This window comes from Notamacropus eugenii, chromosome 2, assembly GCF_028372415.1.
Source record: "Notamacropus eugenii isolate mMacEug1 chromosome 2, mMacEug1.pri_v2, whole genome shotgun sequence".
Taxonomy (NCBI): domain Eukaryota; kingdom Metazoa; phylum Chordata; class Mammalia; order Diprotodontia; family Macropodidae; genus Notamacropus; species Notamacropus eugenii.
In genome coordinates, this window is record NC_092873.1 from 463,748,107 (window position 1) to 463,767,097 (window position 18,991).

Genomic DNA, 18,991 nt, shown 5'->3' on the forward strand with positions numbered 1-18,991 from the left:
ATGAACTCAAGGCAAAATGCTTTCCACATTCAGCAAAAAAACTATGGAATTGGATTGCAGAATGAAGCAGACTATTTTCTCTTGTGTTATGTTTTGGTTTGGTTTTTTTCCTGGTTTCTCCCATTCATTTTAATTTTTTAATGCCACATGACTAAGGTGAATATGTATTTAGTAAGAACATATGTGTAGAATAAGATTGCATGGCATCTTGGGGAAGGAGTGGGAATAGTGTGACTTTACTAGAGGGGAAGGGAGGAGGAGAAAATCTAAGATTTATGGAGGTGATTGTAGAAAACTGAAAACAAATAAATTAATTTTAAAAATAAATAAATAAAAGGAGTCAAGGAAGGAAATTTTAGGCAATGAGAATGCTGATCTTGGAGGTCAGAAAGACTTGGATTCAAATTTTGCCTTTGATAGGTCCTAACTATGCCACTGTGGGAAATGTCCCTTAAAGTTCTCAAGGTCCTGGGCTATCTTCTAAGGTTCTAAGTTACAGTGGAATTTATTTAAAAAAGGTATTTCCACAACAGATAGTTTTTATACCAAATGAAACCACAGATCTGGACCCATTCCCCACTCCCAAAGAAAAAAATCACCCACAATACTTAATATCTCCATAATAGAGTATTTTATATTCAACAGATATTCAATAAATATTTGATGAATAAATAAATAAATTGAAAATCAATGGTTTTGGGGCTGACATCAAAGCATTGTATGATGACTAAAAGAGAAGATGGAACAGTCATGCATGTGGCAAGCAAGGGATGGCAAGGAGGTGACTAGAGTGGTCTATAGCAACTAAGTCTGATGATAAGTGAGATCCATTCCTGAGGATCCTAAATAAAAACTCTTTTTATCTTACTTTATATATTTATGGAGCTTTTAAAAAAGTAACCCCAACTCCTCCCTTCCTCAATCCCTCAAGATTTCTCATATGCTTGCTCCATGGGGCAAGGGCAGGAACTACAGAACACCTGGGCACATCTGTATGACAGCCAGTGAATGAATCATGCTGAAGACAGGAATCTAATGAGGAAAATAGTATCCTTTGCAGAGTAACTTTGCAACATGTACTCATGTCCTCAAGATCAAGATACCACTTTCTATGAGCATCCTTTTGTGAAACTGAATAACCCTACATCTCAGCTCTGCCACTTATAGCAAATGTAACTGTGGGCAAGCTATTTCATTTCTCTGGGTCTCATTCTCCATATATGTATAATAAGAGAGTACAACTAGATGACCTCTGAAGGCCCTTCCTTCTCTGGATCTTCTCCAAGGTCCTAAAAAATTCAGTGTGGTCCAGTGAAACAAACACAAGATGGGAAGTCAGAAGACTAGGCTTTAACTTGCTTTGTGACTTTACTAAAGATATCATGATAAAGGAGGAAAGAGCAATGGCTTTGAAATCAAAGAACCTGAGATCAAGACTCAACTTTGCTATCCATGGTACCTTGGACAGGTCACTTAATTCTTCTCAGCTCAGTTTCTTTGTCTGTAAAATGAAGACCCCTTTCAACTCTAAATCTTGTGACTGTGTGAAAAGTTAACCTCTTCAAGCCTCACTTTCTGTAGGCAGCAAGATGCAGTGGATAGAGAACTAGCCTCAACATCAGAAAGTCATGGATTCAAGTACTTCTGAAGAATTCCGAACAAGTCACATGACTTCTCAGGGTTCCCAGGCAACCCTCTAAAATGATAACTCATAAAGCAATTGCTGACCTGCATTGGTAGTTTCCTAACCAAAAGTTTTCTTATGCCAATGAAATCACAGGTCCCTTTGAAGGAAGGAAGAGAGAGAGAGGGAGAGAGAGAGAGAAGGAAGGAAGGAAGGAAGGAAGGAAGGAAGGAAGGAAGGAAGGAAGGAAGGAAGGAAGGAAGGAAGAAAGGAGGGAGGGAGGGAGGGAGGGAGGGAGGGAGAGAGGGAAGGAAGGAAGGAAGGAAGGAAGGAAGGAAGGAAGGAAGGAAGGAAGGAAGGAAGGAAGGAAATAATAATAGTAAAATTTGCTCTTATCTACTTGGTTATTGTAGGTTTCAAATGGGAAAACATTTTGCCTAGTACAAAATAGTGGAGAAGCATCCTGGTGTATATAAGCAGGGACAGCATCCCCTAATTTTCCCCATCTCCTTTCCAAGTTCCTAATGCATTCCTTTCAGAGTCTTTCTGGAGCTGGAGGAGACACTGCTGTGGTGGCTCGAGGTCATCATTGTTTGTGTGCTTCTCTTGTTCTGAAACCCCTGACAATACTTTGGGACATGCTTTTGCAGCTGTGGTCTGTTTCCATGGAGACAGGAAGCTCTGCTTCTCTTCAAACCCAAGGTAATGGTTTTCATCAAAATCCTATTTCCTTTGAGACAAGTAAAAAGGTTACAGTACTGCTCTCCACACTTCCTTTGTAAATACAGAACGCTCCATCTAACAAACACACACCCCGACAACCTCACCACATTCCTGACAGCATCAGATGTGGGTTCCTCCTTACAAACATATTTTCACACTTTTTTTTATCTTCTACAAGCACCAATACTTATTCTATTCTCCTCTTTCTCTCCCTCCTTCTTTTGTGTCCCCACCACAATCAATTGCAGATTCCTAGACTCTGAAGATTTCAGGAATGACCTAGTCCAGCTTATGACTCCATAGGTGCCTTTGTGATATCTCTAAAAAGTGCTTCTCTAACTCCTCCAAGCCTCTGTTTAAAGACTTACAATAAGACAGAGCCCACCACCTTCCAAAGAAGCACATTCTACTTTAGGATGGCTCTAAATTGTTAGGAAAGTCTTCTTTACATCAAGTCTAAATCTGCCTCTACAACTTTCACCTGTCACTCCTGGTTCTGTCCAGAGCAAGTCTTCATCCATATTCAATATCAAATATAGGGAAATAGTTATCATGCCCCCCCCCCCCAAGTGCTTTCCTATCCAGAGACCCATATATGGCAGAGAATCCAGCCCCTTCATTATCTTGGCCACCCTCTTCGGGACTCACTTCAATTTGTATCCTTCCTAAAAAAGAAACCTGGACAATCTAGAGGTTGGCTTGTTGATCCTTACCCCATAACAAGAGAAAAACATCCTGAGCTGGTCCATCAGCTGCTTTTCAATATAAATTCTAATAGATTCCTGCAAACAAATTAGGGTAATTTGTCTAAATGTCAAAGGGTCAGGCAAGGTGTGGGGCATTAGCAAACTATTAATCTCAGGGTAATGTTCTGTGATGGGCCCTCTCCAGGGTGATGAAAATGGTTGATAATATAGGCAAAGAAGTAGCCAATAATCACATGGCCATTTGGGAATTTATGGCCAGTGTCAAGACTAAGTAAGGTATCAGTGATCATTACAGATTGACTGGGGGTATGAAAATGTAACAGTAAAGTAATGTCTAGGAAGCTAGAAGTTGGACAGAACCAATAGAGAACAGAAGGTCCTGGAGAAAAATCTCCATTCTGTCTAGGGAGAAACCAGAATGAAAGGACATTGGTATAATGGCTTCATAGTCCCGACTTGAGGTCCTGATATGGCATAGCCATGAGATCAGAGCCCAGGACTAAACCCCTACAGAGGTTTAGAAGGGCAGCTGGCTTAAAAGAAGCATAGATTCCATAGGATTTAGGGCCAACCAGTAGCTGAAATGATCAGATCACTACTTTTTTACACTGAGATTCATTAATCATTTTGTATCACTTATGTATTAGCTTTTCCCTGGGGTCTAAGGCCTTAAGAAGTACAATGAGTAGGAGGTTACAAAACAAGAGTTGATATTACAGCAAACTACAATAAGAGGATGGCAGTAGCAGTGTGGGGGTAGGAGTTTATAAAAGAGTGAAGGTCAGACCACTGAACTTCACAGTAATGAAAGCATGTAACCTGTCAGTGGGGGTCCAGAGTAAGGTACGATCAGATGGAGAAAAGTTTATAGATGGGATATTGGAATCTGTGTGCCCCTATTATTAATAGTATCCTTATAAGTGTTAACCACAGAGAAAACTGTTTTGCTTCCTAGGAGTTCATGTTTTCTGTCTGCTCAGATCAGATAAAAGATGGGTTTAAATCCTAATGCTTCACATCTGGGTAATCCTTCTTTAGGGACAGAAGACTGGTAATAAGCATAGATTATAAAATTAGGATGTAGCCCTCTGATAGATCTGGGCCATGCGTTTATCACCATTTACCTTCCCCATGTCTGGATTTGTCGTTAAATCAATAAGCATTTATTAAGCACTTGCTAAATGATAGGTGGGGGTCAGTTAGGTGGCATGGTGGATATAGTGCTTGGTCAGGAATCAAGAAGATGAGTTCAAATCCAGCCTCAGACATGTACCGTGTGGCCCTGGGCAAGCCATTTAACCCTGTTTGTCTCAGTTACCTTATCTGTAAAATAAGATGGAGAAGGAAATAGTGAACCACTCTAATATCTCTGCCAAGAAAACCCCAAATGGGGTCACAAAGAGTCAGGCATGACTGAAATGACTGAACAGCAACACAAATGCAGAAGATACAAAGGAAGTAAAAATTAGTTTCTAACTTCAAGAAGCTGACATTCTAATGATGGAGATAAAATGTAAATAACTAGGTCCATGTGAGATATAGTCAGAATAGATGGAAGGTGATCTCCAAAGGAAGGCTTTAGTAGCTAAAAAGACTACTCTAGGTCTCCTGAAAAAGGTGGACTTTAAGCAGAATCTTACAGGTTGCTAAGAAGGAGAGGTAGGGATGGAGAGCACGACAGATATGGAATGGCCAGTGAGGATGCACGGAGATGGGAAAAAGAGTATTGTGCATGAATAGTAGCAAGTAAACTAATGAAACTGAATCATAGAGTACATGAAGGCGAGTAAAGTGTAAGACTGGAAAGCTAGGAAGGGCCCCATCATGGTGAGCTTCAAATGCCAAACAGAGAACTTTTCATTTAATCTTGAAGGTAATAGGAAGCCACTGGAATTTGAAGGGGAAAAAAGGGGGAGAAAAGAAGTGATGTGGTCAGATATAAACTTAAAAAAAACAACACTTTGGCAGCTAAGTGGGAGATGGGGTGGATTAGAGTGGGGAAAAACTTGAGTAAGGGAGAATATTAGAAAGCTATTGCAAGAATCCAGTGAGAGATGATGAGGGCCTCAACTATGGGGTGGGGTTTCACGTGGGGTGAGAGTAAAGAGTTGGGGATAAAACTGTGGTTGGGCACCTGGGAAACCCTTGGCTGTAACAGGAAAGTTGAGAAGAGAAAATGTTTTAGGAGGAAAAAGAATGAGTTCTATTTTGGACATGCTGAATTTGAGATGGTTATGATACATTCAGACTGAGATGACCAAAAAGCAGCTGATGGTGCAGTACTGCAGTTTAGAAGAGAGGGAAAGACTAGATAAATAGATGTGAGTATCATCTGCATGGATTAACAGCTGAATTCATGGGAGCTAGATGAGATCACCAAGTGAGATGGTGTAGAATAAAAAGTGGAGGGCCCAAGACAGAGCCCTGGGTGACTCCACTGTTATTGGTTATGATGTGGATAAAAAATCAACAAAGGAAGCTGAGAAGATGCTATTAGGCAGATAGGAGAATAACTTGGGGAGAACAAGGCCAACAAAATCCCAATAAGAGCATCATTAGTATCTATGATCACCATAATGATAATATAAGGGAGGAAAGACCTAATACTCAGTACCATAGTTACTATAGCTGAAGGTCCAGCTACCATACTACTACTCCTAGGTCTCAAATGCTCTGTCTATGACTATGTATGACTGTGTGTTCTCTATATGTGTTTAGACAATGACTAGTGTCACTGTTTAAATACACACACATACCACATATAGGCTACTCTGATCAGTAATACGCTACCACCATTTCCATCATCTTACCTCCTAAATATTATAGTCTAAATGTCAAAGTAACAAGCCAGCAATTCCATTCAGCCATTCCCTGCAAAGCCAAGCCAGTGGGAAGATTCTAAATGAATCTCCCACATGCTATAGCAGGTACCATCTGTACCCAATTCTACCTGTATTCTCCATAGTACCCAATTCTCCTTCCTGTTCTCACACTAAGCTACCTCAGATCAAGCTCTGGTCCTGGCTTCAGTATCCCTCCCCTCCCCTCTGCCACCACCACAAAATCCTCTCTGGCCCCTGGATGAAAATATCTCCAAAATGAGCTATGCATCAGTAAGAAAAAGAAAAGAAAAACAAAACTGACAGCATAAAATAAGGGGAAGAAATATTCTAATCCTGGTCTGCAGGGTCCTTAGTGCAAACACTCTTTTAAATGTCAGAATTTGTTCACACCAGCTATTCTCAACTGCTGCTGCTGCTGATTCCTCCAGAAAGGCTAAGAAGGCATCTGTTCCTCTGGAATCATATTACCTTTCGCCTCTAACAAGAGCCCATTTCCAGCTGAAAGCAAGCAAACTCAGCTCACAGCTGGCACAAGACAATTTCAATTCAATCTAATACACATTAAGAAGTGTTAGTTGCTAGAGGTAACAAAGACAAAAATGAAAAACAGACTTAGCCCTCAAGAAGCTTATATTTTACTGGCATATATACTACAAATAAACAGTTAAGTGAAAACAAGAAAATTTGAAGAGGAAGAAAACACTAACAATTGTGGGAATCCAGAAGGCTTCTTGCAAGAGGAGGTACTTGAACTGTGCCTTGAGGGAAGCTAAGGATTCTAAGAGTTGGAAGATGGGAGTAAGTGCATTCTAAGGGAAGGGGGATGGCAAGGGCTGTTACCCTTTACAAAGAAGCAGAGGTAGAGGTGGAATGGCAAATTCAAAGAGCAGCTAAAAGGCTAGTCTAGTTGGGACATGGAGTACATAGAGGGGAGAAATAGGAAATAAGTCTGGAAAGGCAGAATGAACCTAGTTGGGAAAGGACTTTAAATGTCAGAGTTGTTGTTATCCTCAAGGCAACAGGGAAGGGGTCCCTGAAAACCTTTGGGCAGGGCATTGATGTGATCAGACCTCTACTTTAGAAAGATTAACTTGGAAGCTGTGTGAAGGATGGATTGGAAAGACTTACAGGGTAGTACATTTAGTGCAAGAAGAGACTTTGGAGGCAACCTAGCCCAACCCCCTCATCTTACAGATGATGAAAATAAGACTCAAAGAGGTGATACAATGTGCCCAGGTCCACAAATATAGCAAGTGGAAGAACTGAGATTCAAACTCGGGTCTAAATCTCCAAATCCAGCACTTCTTTTTCCCCTAATACATGATACTACTTTCAAAATTCAAGGATGCCTCCAAAGTTGTGAATGTGGATGGCTGAAAGAATGCTGAGGAATGCCTTTCATGTTTCCATAAGGAGCAGGTTTAAGAGAGTAAATAATGAGTTCCATTTTAAATATGTCAAGTTTGAGATGCCTGTGGGACTTTCAGGTAGAGATAGCGAGGAGTCAGTTGTTCATGTGGAACTGGAGCTCAGGAGAGAGATTAGGGCTGAATAAATTGATTTGAGAGTCTTCTGGGTAGAAGTGATAATTGAACTCATGGGAGCTAATGAAATCACTGAGAGGGGATGTAAAGATAAAGATAAGGCCCAGGATAGGCCTTTGGGGGATACCCCAAGGGAGGACGACATGGATGATGATGCAGCAAAGGACAGCAAGAAGCAGTTGCCAGACAGACAAGAGAAAAACCATGAGAGGACAGGGTTACAAAACACAAAAAGGAGGGGTGAGACTCCAGAAAACAGCATTAAAAACTGCAGAGAAGTCAAGAAAGACCTTAGAAATATGGAGTAAAAATCATTAGATTTAGTGATTTAAAAATCATTGTTAACCTTGAAAAGCAGATTCCATTTTAGTTGATTTTACAGTCCAAAGCCAGATGGTCCAGGATTGAAAAGTGAGTGAGAGGTGAGTAATTGGAAAAGAGTATAGGTAACCCTTTCTAGATATTTGACTGTGAAAGAAGAAAGATAAATCAAGTGGAGCGATTTTTTAATGATACGGGAAACTCAAACGGGTTTGTAGGCAGCAAACAAAGAACTTGTAGAAGAGAAATTGAAAATGACAGAAAAAGTGGGGGTGATCAAAAGAATAATCTGACGGAGGGAGGCAGGGATGGGATCAAAGCCATAGATAGAAGGGTTAACCTTGTCAATGACAACCTCTTCATCAGAAATTAGAACAAAGAAGAAAACAGTGGATAAAATCAAGGGGATTTAAGACATAGCATAGGTAAAGGTGGGAGCTGATGATGGACAGCCTCTATTTTCTCAGTAGTAGGAGGTGAGGTCTTGTGCTGAGAGGGAGGAATGTTAGAGACCTAAGGAAAGGACGTTGGAGCAGTCACTGTAGAAAGGGGGACACAGAATCAGTCACTGAAGAGTAAAAAAAACCAAAATCTATAAGGACCTGGTTGAGATGAGATTGTATAAATTTGTGACCCTAGTTGGCACAATTGTATGACTTCCTTCAGCAGCACTCAGGAGATAGAGGCCAGATGCTGGGGGTCATACATGATTGGTAGTTTGGCAAGGCATGAGCAGTGATAAGATAAGGAAGTTCTGGATTCTAGGGGAGAGGATGGTGCATAATTAAACGAATTAACTAAATAAAGTGTCAAACTTCAAAGGCTGGAAAGTCAGACCAGAGAAGGAATGATGGACTGGGGAAAGAGGATGGGATTGAGAGGCTAAAGGTGGAGTTAAAAGATAATCAATTTAGTAGGAGCAAAACAGAGAAAGAGGAAAGGATAGGGTTTTGTAATCAGGGAAAGGAATTTCAGAGTTCTGGATCATGGAGGTAGAACAGTTATAAGTAAGGATAAGGTTCAAGAAATAATCAGAGATGATCCATGAGACAGATTACCAAATATATGTCTGTGAAGTGCAATATAATGAGCAATGGGCTTATGGATTTACATCTTGACTTTGATATATGTGTGCAGTTTTAAGCAAGTCACTGAACCTCTCTGAGCCTCAATTTCCTGATCTCTGAGATGAGAATAATCATACTCATCTACCTTATCTAACCCTAGAGTTAAGGCAGAACATAAACGCAAGCTTTGGTCATTAGGACACTGTCCTATACATTAGTATCCTGTCTCATTTCAACTTTGTTAGAACACATTACAGTATCATACTTGAGATTGATTGGACAGCACCAATGATTTGTCAGTACACAATTTCTACCCTCCCTCTCCACTGTTCCTTTCCTCTTAAACTGTGTTAAATTCTCCAAACTAAATCCCAAACACTTTGATCAAACCACCTGAGAAAACAAGTAAGAGTATGGAGCATATTACATGGTTTTCAAGACTAGAGATCTTTGTAGGGGTGGGACAGTAGGGTGGTGTTAAGGGAATGAGAGGAGAGAAGCAAATGTATCTACAAATCTCTGACTCTCTCAGACTTTATTGAAATTCATCAAACATTTAGTAAGAACCTACAGTTTGCAGAGCACTTTGTGAGAGATATAAAGTGTTTTTTTAAGTCCCTGGCCTCATAAAGTTTATTATCGGCAGAACGATAAGACCTAAGCACAGATAAATATGATAAATAAGTGCCATGTTATAAGAAATGGCAGATATGGAGAATAAAATAAAGCTAGAAAGATATATTAAGTGACGATAAATGAGGGTCCATGGGAAGAGGGGAAAAGTGGGATATCCTGGCCACTGGGACCAGTATGAGGAGAGACAAAGAGGTGGGATACCACAAGGGATGGTTGTACCATGGCCACAGTCCAGGTTGGCTAAAGTATAAACTGTATGGAGATGAGTAATATGAGATAAACCTGGAAAAATAAGGTGACATCAATATATGGAAGGCCTTGAAGGTCATACAAAAGTTTTGAACTTGACTTGAGATCTGAAGAAGCCACTGAAAATTTTTGGATAGAGGGTTAACATGACCATATTGATGAGTCAGACAGAATACCCTGCCAACAATATGAAACAGATTGAAGGATGGTGGGGAAGGAGGCTATTGCAGTAATGCAGGTAGGTAGTAATAAGGACCTCTACAAGGGTAGTATCAGTGAGACTAGAGAGTCCAGATAGATATAAGAGAGGTTGTGGAAGTGGGATTGATGGGACTCAGTAATTGATGGAATCTGAGAGGTAAGGGAGAGATTTATCAAGGATAAACCCAAGGTTTTGTATGTGGGAGGAAGACATGACTGGTGATACCACAAATAGAAGTAGTGAGGTCCGAAGAGGGTGGAACAAGTGTCGGGAGAAATGACAATCAACTGATCATGTTCAGTTTGGGGTCGCATTGTGGAATATTCAGGTGGAGGTGTTCTATAAGAAATAGAAATGTGGGTCTAGGACTCAAGAAGAGATGAGGGCTGGGGATCTAGATCTGTAAATCAAATACACAGATGTGGCCATTGAAACTGTTTTTTTTAAACAGTTGAAACTACGTTTTTTTAAGTCCCTGCCTTCATGAAGCTTACTATCTGTAGGGAGATTAGACCTAAACACAAAGAAGTATGATAAATAAGTGCCTTGTTATAAGAAATGCCAAATGTGGAAAATAAAAATAAATCTAGAAAGATATATAAAGTAAGAGTAAGATTGACAATGGATGGAGATAAAAAAGGCTTTAAGAAAACCCTTGGGGAATGCTTATGTTAAGGGCTTAGGTCAAAGTTGTTAGAGGAACCAAAGCATATTTGTAACAGTGAGGCAATATTCAGGCATTGGGAAAGGAGGCGAATTTTTAGCCTCCTATTTATGGTTTAGGGCCATCTGTCTCAGATCCACATCATGCAATCAATGGATACATGTTTTTCAAGTACCTACTGTGTGTACAATTGTATGCTGGGCATTAAATAAAAGTGAAAAGAGTCTCTGTTCCCTAGGAATTTACACTCTATACACACACAAACCGATGGATACAGAATAATTACAAAAGGTGATGGGGAAGATACTATCCTTATGTAGAAGATGTCATTTGAATCAAGTATTGATGGGATTCTCAAAAAGAGTGCATTCTAGATAAGGGAGACAGGTCAGTATCACAGAGACAAAAGATGAACTTCAAAGAGAAGCAAGGTCACTTTGGTTGGACCGTGGGGTTCAGGGAGGAGAGTAATATTCAGTGAAGATGGAAAGATAGGTCAGGGCCAGGTTGTGAAAGATTTTAAATGCCAAACAGAGTTTTTATTGGTCTTTGGGGGGTAACAGAGAGCCACTAACATTTATTGAGCTAGGGAGTGACACAGTTAGATTTTTACTTTAGGAAAATCAGTTTGACAGCTGCATGAAGTCCTCACTGGGGAAGGGAAGGGCTTGAGGCAGCAAGACCAGCTAGAAGGTTACTTCCATAATATAAGAAAAAGAAGGCTAGGGGGTGAGGAGGAAGACTCAGAAAGGTCTCTTCAGAAAATGGGATTTGAGCTGAGTCTTGAAGACTTGATGAATACTGGAGAAAATAAGAGGCAGAGACAAGGAGGGAGAGCATTCTAGGCATGGGAGAACTGCGGTTCAGGGACTCAGAGAAGAGATGAGGGCTGGAGATAGAAAGATAGATATATCTACATGGATAGATCAATGAATAGTTCTGTATGTACGTGTGCATATGAATATTTGCATGTGTATATGGATAGTATCTACCTCACATGGTTGTTATGAGGAATATATGTGTATATATATGTATATATGTAGAGGGAGAGAGACAGACAGAGATAGAGAAAGAAACAGAGACAGAGAAACAGAGAGACAAAGAGAGAGACAGAGGATATATGAGTATATAGAGTATTGTGTGTGTCTAATGCTTTGCAAACTTTAAAGTGCTTTATGAACATGAATGATTTTTATTAATCAACTTTTAAAAAATCTGCTATCATGTGATTAGTTTCATTATTTTCAGTGTTACTTGGTGCTTACCATATCATATCCAGTACTTCCTGACTTGACAAAAAGAAAATAACTTATAAAAAAGTCATGAGTAGTCTCCATGCCTTTAATCTTTCATTTTTAACTTCTGAACCTTGTTTTCCAGTGTATTTCTTCACTGTTCTCCCCTAAGCCCTCCTTTGTGTAGAAGTCACTGAGGACTAATATCTATGATGATTTAGTTTGGAGGTCCCTGCACTAAGTTCTTCATAGGATTGTTCAATCTTCTCATCTTCTGCAGTATATATTGACCAATAAGGGAAAAGTATTTTCATGGTGGTATTTGGACAAACGCTCTTACTTGTCATGGATACTGCGATATGAGATGACAAAATAGCCTAGGAAATGTTTCCTGTTGTCTTTGGACTAACGATAAAGCCAGCCTTCAAGATCTTCTAGTTTAATCCTATGACATTTCCCTAAGTCATGGATAACAATATTAAAGAGCACAGAATCAAGGAAAGTTTCCTTTAGATAATTCATGAGAGATCTCCTTCCAAGTGGATATAACTACACATTGGGTCTGGCTGTTCAACCAGTTTTGAATTCAACTAACTGTACTATCATATAGTCCATATCTCTCCATTTTGTCTGCAAGAAAGAACGGCAGGAGAAACTGTCTCTCTGCTAACCTCAGCAAAAATGAGTAAACTAGGTCTACAGCAATTTTCTCCATTACTCTGCTAAACCTGGTGAGAGAGTGGGGGGGCAATGCTATTAGTCTGGCCCTTTCTGCTTTTAGTGGAGCTTTTTGGAATCACTGCTCTTATTGGCAGACGTTCACTGTCTAATCCTTGAATCACATGTTCTGGAATTCTAGGAAGCACCAAAGTCAAGCTCACTGATCTATATGGCTTATACACTCAATTCTTTCCCCGCTTTTTTTGAAAACCAGGACAACTATCTTCACATAGTCAAGTGGCACCTTTCCTGTTATCTATGAACTTGAAAAAAAATCATTAACGATGGCTCAGCAATCACAAATGTCAGTTCCTTTAAGTGTCCTGGTCCGTAGTTTGTCTGGGCCAAGTGACTTGAATTAATCAGGGGGAGGTATGCTCTTAAAAATCCACAGTTTTCTTAGATTATTATTTTAGAATGAGTTATTAAAGGGATGATTAGTAGATACCTGGCAAAGGAAGTCATTACAGGACCATGCCACACTTTAGTATTCACCCTCTATTACTTGCCCTTTATTCCATCTTTTGTGTAAACATTTTTCAAATGTGATTTGACAGATAAGCTCCCTGTGAATTCACATCAGTTTCTTTAGGTGACAACTCCCTCTCATTAGAAGCATTTCTCTGTGTCTTTAGAATTTCACTCTTCAGAGTCTCCTATCCCTCAAGGGATGACTCGTCCTGTAGAATTTTAGGTACTATCATCCTTCTCATATTTTCCATGAACCTTTAAAATCTGCTATCCTAAAATTTAACATGTATGACAAGCTATGCCTGTTTTTTTCACCTCTTCTCCATCACAAATTCTCATATGGTGCAGTGACTTTCCCTCAGGTTCCCATCATTTCCACTCCAGCAAATCCATTCTTCCATGTTGGAGACAAATAATTCCAAAAGATAAATTCTCATTTGGTTGATTCTTGTACCTTTTCAAGTATAAAGTTATCATAAGGAAAGGCTAGAAACTATTAGCCTCTCTGATGTTTTTAAAGTCAGGTCAGTCACATTGCTACAATAAACATACCATACTAATTCTTGCCTCTGCATGTTTGTTTATCCTATTCTATCTATATTAAATGCCCATAACCTTCCTACAGAAAGCAGCATCATAGAGGGCAAAGAGCTCTGAAGTCACAGAAGAGGTGTCATCAGAGCTCACTACCTGTATGACCTTGGGTAACTCACTTAGCCTTCCTAGACCTCGGTTTCCTCACAAGTAAAAGGAGTGAGTTTAGCAAGATAGCCTCTGAGGTCCTGTCCTAATTTAGATATGGGACATTATCTAGGATCTAGGATCCTGTCCACCCATCCAAGCCAATCTAGTCCTCATGAGGTCTCTCTCCATGAAAACTCTTCTCAATGATTTCTCCTGTCACTAAGTTCTCATGATGCTTATTATATGCACCATACCATTTTAATTTAATTCTATACTATGTTGTTCTCTGATTTTTCGATGTGTGTCTTATCTCCCTATGAAGTTTATAAATTTCTCAAGGACCAAAATCATGTCTAAATTTTCTCTTGTATTCCCCAAGGGTAGCACAGTTTGAGACATAAAGCATTCAGTAAAGGCTGACTAGTTTCAGTTGGGGCAGCTAAGTGATACAGCACATAGAGTGTCAGGCCTGGAGTCAAGAAGAATCATCTTCCTGAGTTCAAATCAGGCCTCAGACACTTACTAGGTGTGTGACCTTAGGCAAGTCACTCAACTTTGCCTCAGTTCCTCATCTATTATATGAGCTAGAGAAGGAAATGGCAAACCACTCCAATAACTTTGCCAAGAAAACCTCAAATGGGGTCACAGACAGATGGACGCAACTAAAACAACTGAACAACAACAACTTAAGTTGCCCCAAAAACAGACTTCAGTATCCATTTCTAACTCTCAGCTGGGGCTTCAAGGAATAGCCCAATGGTATTTGTCATGGGAGATCATTGTTTAGCTCCTGGGTCAGTATCACCACCCTGGAGTCCCTGGGAAGGGAAGCCTATGGGAGCATCTTGCCACAAGGAAGCTCTGAGTTGTCTGCATTCCCAGAACCAAGACATCCAAGCCTTATGATGGAGAGAAGAGAAGTTTATACTGAGTAACAAATCAAAGAGGGACCAGAATAACTTTGCTTACCCGGAAAGCACTCCCAGGACAAGGTTGAGAACAAAGAAGGATCCGATGATAATGAGGGGGATGAAGTACAGCCAATTCCAGGTGGCTCCTAAGGCATCATTGGTCTGGAAGATAGAAAAGCAGTCACATTGTCATTCCAGCAGCACTGAAGAGGGGAAGTGGGGTGTGGGAAAAAGAGCAATGAACCTGGAATAAACAGATCTGGACATGAATCCTAGCTTAACTCGAAATATACAATCTTAGAAAATCCACAGAACCTCTCTGAGACGGTTTCCTCATCTGTCAAATGGGAATAATACATGTTGTACTACTTTGTGTCACAGGTGTTATGAGGAAAGCATTTTGTAAACTGTTGAGTGCTGCCTAAATGTAAGCCATCCTTATTCCCACTATAATCACAGCTGTGGAAGATGTAGGATTTGGATTTGTGAGGTCATGTCACATTCTCACAGGAGAGCCAAAGGCTGAATGGCCACATCCTGATTAGTTGTAATTACAGTGTAAAAACCATCTCTTCTTCTCTACCTCAGTACACATAAGCCTGCCATGGGACACTACCAACTAGTAGGAATGAAGACTGATCACAAACATCAGTCACCCAAAAGACAAATACATTTGAGAAGGCTCTATAATATCATCAGTGTGGAGAACTCCTTTCACCAATGCAACTCTCAGTCTCTCAATGACTTCCTGAGACCATAGATAGATAGGCAGATAGATAAATAGATAGACAGACAGATAGATGTATGTGCATGTATATCTACACACATACATACATAAACCCTGTAGTGCCATATAAAAGCTAATTGTTGTCATAATAATTATTATTGCTATTTTTATCTGTGGCACAAAAAGATTACATGGATTGTCTTAAGGTCATGTAACTAGTGACAGAGTTGGTATTTGAACCCAGGTCTCCTTGATTCTGAATCCAGCATTCTCTCTACTAATACTGTTGCCTCTAAAGGACAAACCTCATGGAGTAAATCCAATTTAAAGAATTTTCTCTTCACCTGAATTTCTAGATTAAACTAGATTTTCTAGGGTAAACTGATTCTCTAGAGTCAACTAGAAAATATATACAAATCTTGCTTGTGGTACAGGTACACAGATAAAAACGGATTTTTCCTCATAATCCTCAATTGCCTCCCAAAGTGTTTCTTTGGGGGTAGATGCTACACTACATTATTATCTATTTAAACAAAGGATTGGTCACAGAGTTGGGATAAGAACTTAAATCCCTTGATTGCCAGTGCAGCCACTCTATCAACCAACTATTTCTGATATCAGTTATCAATGCTTTTTTTCTCTCATTTTCACAGCTAAAATTTACACTCACATTTTTCTTACTGTATCTCTTCCTCCGAATGCAATGAAGTCCTTTGCTTGGCTTTTAAAGATTTTCCTAACAGTCCATTTCTAACTTTCCAGTCTTCTTTTACTTCACTCATTTCCATTCTCAACATTCCAATGACATTGGCTTTCTCACTTTTCCTTGAACCTGACTTTCCATCTCTCAACTCCAGGCATTTTCACTGTCTGTCCCTGATGCCTAAAATTCTCTCCCTTCTCATCTCTGCCTTTTGGCTTCTCTGGCTTCCTTCAAGCCTGAACTAATATCCCACCTTCTGCAAAAATCCTTTCCCAGATTCCCTCAATGCTTTCCCTCTGAGATTACCTTCAATTTATGAGAGAGAGAGAGAGACAGAGAGACAGAGAGAGAGACAGAGGGACAGAGAGAGAAACAGAGAGACACAGAGAGAGAGAGACAGAGACAGAGACAGAGAGACAGACAGAGACAGAAAGACAGAGAGAGAGAGAGAGAGAGAGAGAGAGAGAGAGAGATCGTGTATGTACATAGTTGATTACACATTGTTCTCCCATCAGAATATAATCTCCTTGAAAACAGAGTACATTATTTTTGTGTATTTGTGTAACCCCAGTGCTTCACACAGGGCCTGGTACAAAGTAAATGCTTAACAAATGCTTGTTGACCATAATTCTTTTCTAATAGCTCTCTTTAGGATTAAAAACAGGAAATGATCTTAAAAATATTATAGTCTACCCTTTCATGTTAGATAAAAAGAAACTGAAATACAGATAGTCCCATAGATAACAAACAATAGAAAGAGAATTTGAACTCCAAATCCAGCGTCCTTTCCATCAGATTCTCACTTCTTCCCTATTCTCCCCTTCATATTTTCCATAATGAGAGAGAGCATAGGGCAGGGGTCAAAGCTCTGAACTGGGAATCAATAGGGCTGGGTTCTAGTGTCATTATAATTGTGTGATCCTCTCACCCAGCAAACTTGGTCTGAAACACCTGGAATGTTCAGAGTATCATGTTGGGTCCTCTAAGTTCCTCTTCTTGACCTCAATTTTCTCACCTATAAAAGGACTAATGCTGTAATCTGTGATTTCTATCACATAAATTTTTCAACTGACCACCTTCTGCAGAAGTAGCAGAAATTTCCTGTAATAATTTTAGGAACAACCTTTCCCTTCACACTGAACCTCAACCCTTTGCCTTTATTTTCTCCCCAGCACAATTCAGTGATGTGATTTTGTGATAGTTTCAAGAGAAAAATGAACAGAACTCAATTCTTTCCAATTATAACATATATAACCCATGCCTTTGGCTCTACTGGAGAGAGGATGAGGCTAATGACTTTATGTAACTGCCTCACTTACATCCAATTCATGCATAAGTCAAGACCTCATCAGTGATGTTACTGGTCCTCTTAAAATGAAGAATGAACAAAAATTGAAATAGAATCAGTTTAAATTGGGCAACTTAGGTCAGGCATCCAAAAAAGTTATCCTAGCTGCCAGGGGCAAGTAGGCAATGTGGTTTCATGGCTAACATGCTATATTCAGAGTAAGTCAGTCAGTCAATAAGTATTTGTTAAATGCCTACTGTATGTCAGGCACTGTGTTAAGTGTTAGGGATACAGAAAGAGGCAAAAGACAATCCTTGCCGTCAAGGACCTCACAATCTGGGAAAGACTCAGCTTCAAAACTCATCTCTAAACCTTAATAACTACATGGCCACAGACAACTTCCATAAGCCTCAGTTTCCTCATCTGTACTTACAGAGTAGCAATGACAATCAGATAAAAGAATTAAGTAAAATGCTTGTAAATCTTAAATTGCTATGTAAATGCCAATTATTACTATTAATAAACTATGGAGGGACGTGATGGACTCTCTTTTTTGGGGGGGAAGGACTTTAATTGAGGCAAGAAGTTGTTTTGCTGGGAGAGTTGAGATGGCAGTCCCTGACGGAAGATTATAAGAGGAATTAAATGATCTAGGAACAGCCTTGTTTATATGTACAATCCCATGCAGGAAGGGCAAGAAGAAGTCTGGTTAGTTCCAATGATTGATTGATTAGTGCTGCTTGGAGCAAATTTGTTTTACTTCCTCTAGAACCACAGCCCAGACTCACTAAAGCTGGAACCCATCGAGAGCAAGCCCCTGTCTTACACCTCTTTGTTTAGATGAGTTGTTCTGAATGGCACCTCTCACAATGCTAGGGCCACCACGATGACTGATTGGCATTACCGAATGACAACAATGATGATGAACAGCAGTAAACGAGCAGTAGCTACAGCCACTGCCCTGGGGAATGATTAGAGATGATTGACAGCTTAAAAGGTTTTTCTGGAGAAAGCTGTTTGACATCCTTCTTAGATTATTCACAAACCTTTTAATAGAATTGCTACCCCCTCTTAGCATCCTTCCCCAATCTTTCTCCTCCTGTACTTTCTCCCAGAACCTCCCCTTATGGGGGTGGGGGGGGGGCCTCACCCCACCTTATTGAATGGCTGATGAATCAGTGACAAGGGTCAGCTGGGCAGAGGGACTGGCCCTGGCAGCAGTGGGCAGGCATGGACACCAGTCTTTCTTCCTACAGGATGGAAAGCTTTTTTCTTTCTTTCTTTCTTACTTTCTCTCCAGGGCTAATTAAGCCTTCAATCTGCATCTGATTCATCATTATTAAAAATCTTAAAATTGTCCAGTGTAGGAGAGACGACTGTTGAAGTGTCTTTTGAGCAAGGGAAAAAATAACATTTTTTAAAAGTCATCAACAGCTCTGGAGGCAGCAACTGACTTAACACCAAGCAGGAGGGGAGAAACGTGAAGTGAACGGTGCAAGTTAAACCCCTGAGTTGTGACTATTGTCTCTCTCATGGTGTGCATGTGTCTGTCTCATAGCAGGGGGGTGGAAGAGAGAAGGGTAAGTGTGTGTCTGTGTGTGTATGTGTGTGTGTGTGTTTCTCTCTTTCATTCTCTTTCCACTAACCCCCTCCTCCCACCCCCCAACAAGTG

The 18,991-nt window shown here is 40.1% G+C and overlaps 1 protein-coding gene across 8 annotated transcripts in view; it reads right to left on the reverse strand.

Moving 5' to 3' along the window:
* Window positions 1-18,991, reverse strand: part of CACNA1E (calcium voltage-gated channel subunit alpha1 E) — a 412,651-nt gene that overhangs the window by 208,261 nt on the left and 185,399 nt on the right. For all 8 annotated transcript variants that reach the window (XM_072648472.1, XM_072648471.1, XM_072648470.1 and 5 more), the window contains one exon: window positions 14,660-14,763. In XM_072648472.1, the coding sequence (XP_072504573.1) occupies window positions 14,660-14,763 (104 nt within the window). The remainder of the gene's footprint in view (window positions 1-14,659; window positions 14,764-18,991) is intronic.